The following is a 6,587-nucleotide window of genomic DNA, read 5'->3' as shown; positions in this document are numbered from 1 at the left end:
TTCCATAATATAATATTATTCTTTTCTTCAAAATTATCTAATTTAAGCATGTATATCTTTAAAGCAGGTAGGTGAGCAATGACATATTTTTGGGAGAATTTTATTTTTAATTTTGAACTGTTAATAGAATTTTATTATACACGTTTTCTTTGAAAAGATATAATATTCAAAAAATAATAATAAACGTGAACGTGTTATTCATATCCATATGTTTTTGGCCTAAAATTATGAGATTTTTTTTCTATTAGGATGTTTCGTATTTTTCTCGTAAACTTGAGATTCTTTTGTTCACATTAATTATTTTAATTTAGCAATTCAATGATGCAAAAGAAATTCAACTCATGTTAATTGAATTTTACTATGATTGATATGAGTATTATTGTCAATGCAGGAGGATGTACGATCGAGTGTATTAAAGCGTATTATTCTCTTATTGATGGGTTTGAGAGAGATTACGGATAGTTTCTAGACATTATGTTAAAAAAAAATATGATTAGAGCTTATAAAGAATTTCACTGTAGTCAAATATTTGTAAATTTATATGCAATTTATGAACAATTAATTGAATTTAAATTATAATTTTTTTTCTGTAAATGATTTACTACTTATTTTATAAATATAAAATTTAAATTATCATCCTTATTTTAAAAAATTTCAAGTTATTTTAACCAAAATCAAATTTTAAACGTTAAAGATCTTTAACGTATAATATTATATTAAAAATAGTAGCAAAGCGAGAAATTTTTTAGAGAGTCAAAATTAAATTATAATTTTATGATAGTAAAATATAAATTTTAAAGGATTAAATAAAAGTTTATTATTTTAGAGGATCAAAGTGTAATTTTATCTTTATTTATTTAAATTTTAAAAATTTTAAAATGTCAAAATGAAAAGGAGTCGAAACCCTAAACTAATTTTAATTGATTTAATTTATTAACGAATTATCAAATAAAGCTGTTGATTTAATTAAATTTAAAACTGTTGTTTTTTGTCATTAATTTATCATTAATGAAATTTTGGTCAATTTTTTTCCCTAAATTACTCACGACTTAGTAGATAATATTTTCATGTTTAAAATCTGTAGAGTGAATTAGGGTTTGCTTAATGCAATAAAATTGTTTGAGAAATGTGAATTAATGAGGATTGTGATAGTGAAAATGATTTAATAGTTTCTATCTACCTTATTAATTAAATTAATCAATAGTCCATTGCTCTATTCATTATTTGATTTCTATATCTTTTAACTTACCAGCTAAGTAACCTTCTGTTCTAACCCTTCAATAATTGTAGCCTCATATATGTATGAATCAACAAAATATACTCACTCAAATTACTCTTTTGTCCTTGTGCATCGGACAAGACATATAAGGTGAATAATGAATCACAGTTTACTTACATCGGTGTAAAATTAATTTGGGTTAACATCTTTTCATAACTTTCTTTATGATTTATATCTTAACAATCTAACCATTATATGCATGTAAAGTTTAGAGTAAAAGAAAACTTAACTGTGTTTCAGGTAAAAAAAAGAAACTTTCTACCATTAAATACATATTAGTATAGGGAATATTTTAGTTAGATATGATAGAGATATTGGATTGATTAAAAAAAATTACATGCATAACAAATAGACCTAATCATGGTCACGCCGCCCAGCTCGGTACGGCCGAAAAATTGGAGGGTTTGAAAGAAAATATAGACCCAAAAGATGGACAAAAAATGAGGTTTATTTCCTAAACAGGTTGGGCCTTGGGTAATAGTTTTTTGGCCGGGCCTGAATAAATTAGCTATTTTTTATAATAAATCAATAAAATTTTGATCATAATGAAATTTAAACCCGAAATACTATGTATGATAAGCAATTAATTTTCTCATTATAACTATAGCTTCAATTGATTTTTAGGCAAATTTTTATATATATATATGTTATTTTTGATGCAATACCTAGAATTACTTATAACCTCTCTCTAACTCATAAATAGAAAGATAATGCGCTTCAACGTATTCGAACTCGCATCCTCCTGCATTGACAATAATACTAATACCAGTTGAGCTAAAACTCAATCCATAACAAAGATTACATTAAGTTAAGACTCTAGGAACCCCTCTAGGAGTTCTTCTCTATCAAATGCCACATTAGCTATACAATCATCATCCTTATTATATCTATCTGAGAATATACTACAAAAACCAATTACCAACCTCCTCCGGCGCTTGACGTATACGTCTAATCAATGCAAAGTTCGAAGACGACATAAAATAGTCATAAATAACTTTAACTGCTTTCATACTGTCAGTTTAGATAAAACATTCTGAAAGTTCATACTCAACATGATTATTTTAAAACTCTTGTAATCCTATTCCCGGAAGAAAATATGCCAACAAGGTTGAAACGACATTTGGCTTAAGATTATCTAAAAGGCTTACTTTGCCCATAAGTTAACCTATTCTTATCACTAAATTACGATTCTTTTTTCTATAAAAAAGAAGATAAATATTTGAAAGTAATGAATGTAGTAGTAAATGATGATAAAGACAAGGAAAGGTCCACTTGCACTTGACCTCAAGACTTCAAGAAAAAACAATAACACAAAGTAAGACTCAATGGGTCTATTTGTTAGGGAAATTTCGGCTAAAATACATACAATTTTTGTATTTAGTAATATGCATTAACCTAAAAAGCAAGTTGTCCATCACCCATGCCAGTTTGGTCTTAAACGTGTGGGAAGTTCTTAAAAGGAAAAAAAAAAAAGTCAAGCTTTTTCTATTTTTGTGACCAAAAAGAAAATTTGCAATTTTCCACTTAGTAAATGTTTTATAGTTTATTTTAGCTAATTAGGAGTTTCTAAGAAGGTGAATTACAATATTTAATTTTCATTTATTGTTCATGTTTGTTTCACGGTTTATGAAAGACTAATTCGTAGTTTTTTTCTTAGCAATGTTTGATTTTGAGTAGGGATGAAGCCAAGAATTCAGTATTGGGGTCAAAATAAAATTATAAAATTTTAAGGGGGCAAAGGTAGAAGTTATGTTGAAAACTGACTTAAATGAATGCTTGAAAAATAGAAGGGGCTAAAATTGATAATATCCCACATTGAGATAACTAAAGTATACCATTATGTTAAGCAATTTGTAACAATTGGATGTGTGACAAGTGGATTAAAAAATTTGTACCTATATTTCTAATTTAGGAAAAAATTATTTTAATTGATGTATCACTATCAATTTGTGACTAATTAAGAACTAAGACCAAAATAGAAATATCGAATATGAAGTAGTGTTGTTTGAATCTGATTGATTAGATCGGAATTGATAGAGAAATCGATTTGTAAAGTGATTTTGAATAGGCTAGATCGAAAATTATTTTACTTATTTCCTTTGAAAGCTTCTAGTTCAATGTGAATTAATTTTTTTTGAAAAATAGAATGTTAATTTTGTAAAACCAATACAAACATATGAGAAATTCAATTTCAATTTTTAAGTGGCATGAAAATTTTAGAAAAATCAATTAAAAATATACTTAATGATAAATTTAGTCTTTAATATTTATATTTTTCGTCAATTTGATCTTTTATTTTAAAATTAAATTTGGCCCATAACATTTTAAAAATAGTCAAATTTAACTATTAAATTTTAAAAAGAGTCGAATTAATTTTTAATAAAAATATTAACTAAAACATTATTATTTTTTACATAGAACACTCACATGGCAATTTACATGCACATCATGCTAATTTTTTTGAATATTTTTATAATTTTTAAATTATTTGTTAACAAACAATACCATGTTAGCATAAAATGTATGTGAATTGTCACACGAATATCGATAAAAAGATAATATTTTTCAAAATTTCCATTAAAAATTTAGCTTTAAAAGAGAATAAGACAAAAATAACAACAAATGTAAGCATTATCGATTCATTTGTTATTATCTCAAAACTAGATAAAATTTGTAAAACTTAAAAACACTTTTCGAAAGTATCAATAAAAATTTTTTTTTATGAATTAAAATACGAGGATAAAATTTAACAACAACATAATTAGAGCAATAAACACAATGACCATCAAACTAATACACAAAAGTCTCATTAAAAGGATTTTAGATTGAACCTTTGGATTCTTTGACACGTCAGAATTACTGCTTGTTCTAACCTCTAAACTAATGTGAGTACGTACTTAGAGTACTGCCCACGAACTCAATCTAAATGTCGTCGCTAATAGTAAAAGTAAATGCCATAGATTGTTTGACACGATAGTTCCTTAGGCATGGTAGAGAAGAGTCTCGGGAAAGACATTTTTTCCCTATAAGAAAATGTAAATAAACAATGACGAAAGAATAGACAACCAAATTGATGGTCTACCTAAAACAAGTTGTGTTGTCTAGCTTTTGCAAGGAAACTCACTCTACATTTTCCTATCACATATGTTGGACTCTATTATTATAACCTTATCTTTAAATGGAAATTCCCTCTTTAATTACTTTAAAATAATAATTAAAATTTTAATATATTTATTCAACAATTCGTATATATTACACGATAACAAGGCTTTGGTATAATTGACAAAAGAAAAAGTTTTTAGTCTTAAGTATTCGAGTTTGAGATCTATCATCTGCAGTTATATGTGTCAGTCTCTGAGTTACATCATATGCAGTTAGATTTTAGTCCAGATTATTGATTACTCAGACAATCTGTTTATATTTGTATTTTTAAAAAAAGACACAAATACCTTGAAAATAATATTTATTGCTTTGATATAATAAGGGCATTTTGATAATTTAATAATTGAGTCGGGACTTGATTATAAATGACACCAACTTAGTCAAAATCTTTATGTGTAGTAAGTATAGATAGATTTTTTTATATTAATTTTTTATAATTTTATAGTTAATTTAAATATAGTTTATTTATTATTTAAATAAAAAATAGATAAGAAGACACATAATATATAAGTCACAACCAGTGCTGACTCACTTTTTCTTTCTTTTTGTACATTCACATAAAAACGAACGTAGTAACATCATAGAACCAACCATAAACCGCCACGTCTGCCACCTAGAAACTCAAGAAGATTAAAGTTCCACATGGGAAGACGTCATTCAGTCTGACCAATCACCGGATTTTGCTGAACAAGTTAGAATCTTTCGATTCTAACGAAGACTCCACAACTCGCTTCAACTCGCGAGGCTTGGCTGGCTCAGTTACTTTGTCATGCTGACGTGTGCACGAGTCGAGCTGAATTCACACTCGAACCCTCCACACTCCAAATCATTTTTTATTTCTAAAATACCCTTTACCTTATTGCCTTACCAAGCAAGGGCACAAAAGTCATTCCAAAAGGTCAACTATAAAAAAGTCCAAAACCTTACATCTTTCCTGTAACCAACCTATAAATATACCAAACATTACGGTACCCAAAAGTCCTATTTCTCTTCTTCTCCTAAAAAACTTTATATTTTCACACCATACTCCTAAAAAAAACATGAAAAGAAGCTTTCTCAATAGAGAACAGAATAATTTAGCTTTGGCAAATTGTTTGATGCTTCTTTCACAAGGAGGACATCGATACGAACACGCGGAGATCGATAGTAACCCGAGCCGGGTTTTCGAGTGCAAAACATGTAACCGACAGTTCAATTCGTTCCAAGCTCTAGGTGGTCATCGAGCAAGTCATAAGAAGCCCAGGTTGATGGAAGTAGATAGCGAGATGTCGGAGAATCAAGCGTCACCAGCTAAGCCTAAGACACACGAGTGCTCGATCTGTGGGCTTGAGTTCGCGATCGGGCAAGCGCTGGGTGGACATATGAGGAGGCATAGGGGTGTTTTGAGTGAAAACCAGCATGAAGAACCAATCGTGAAGAAATCTAACAGCAGAAGGGTTTTATGCTTAGATTTGAATTTGACTCCACTGGAGAATGATTTGGAATTGTTTAAGCTAGGCAAGGGAGCTCCAACAATAAATTTTTTGTTATAAACTATTATTATTTTTGTAATAATTTATATTTGTTCATTAATTTCATAGATAGAAATATTTCACTTTCATTTTTAAATAAATTAATATTTTTCTTATAATTTTTTGGTTATTTATTACATCAACATGATCTAAGGCTGACGCTAAATTTTTTTTATAGATATTAACTTTGTTCAGTTCTTCACGTTTCAACGTTAGATCACCTTTGTTTTTTTCCTTATTAATGAGCCAAAAATTTTATTATCAGATAGCTAGGGACTAGGGGTAATATCGGTAAGTTAACCTTTTTCCCACTATTATTAGTTTGTATATGACTTATTTATTTGAATTGCAAATTGAGTATTGACATATTTGATATTGCAATAATAACGAGGATGCGAATTGGATGCGAATTTGAACGTATTTAAAGTGTTTTAGGGTTTTTGAAGATCGAGGAGAACGATGGATGATGATCTTGGAAAGACTAATCATGAGTTTCGGAGAACTGTAACCGATAATAAAGAATTAATGAGTTTTCTAAAAAAACTTGAAATGGGTGACAGTTTATTTCCGAATTGGAATAAGTGTTTTGTTGTTTTTTTTTTCCTACTTTCCTTTTCCCGTATTGATGTTTTTGG

The 6,587-nt window shown here is 28.3% G+C and overlaps 1 protein-coding gene across 1 annotated transcript; it reads left to right on the top strand.

The window, feature by feature from the left end:
* The first annotated feature begins 5,363 nt into the window (after window positions 1-5,363).
* Window positions 5,364-6,071, top strand: LOC108463264 (zinc finger protein ZAT11-like). Its single transcript, XM_017763213.2, has one exon. The coding sequence runs from the start codon at window positions 5,482-5,484 to the stop codon at window positions 5,971-5,973; it is 492 nt and encodes a 163-aa protein (XP_017618702.1). The 5' UTR covers window positions 5,364-5,481; the 3' UTR covers window positions 5,974-6,071.
* The last annotated feature ends 516 nt before the right edge of the window (window positions 6,072-6,587 follow it).

Source organism: Gossypium arboreum, chromosome 13 (genome assembly GCF_025698485.1).
Source record: "Gossypium arboreum isolate Shixiya-1 chromosome 13, ASM2569848v2, whole genome shotgun sequence".
Lineage (NCBI taxonomy): Eukaryota > Viridiplantae > Streptophyta > Magnoliopsida > Malvales > Malvaceae > Gossypium > Gossypium arboreum.
The sequence above is the reverse complement of the archived record's forward strand: the minus strand, read 5'-3'. Positions and strand labels throughout refer to the sequence as shown.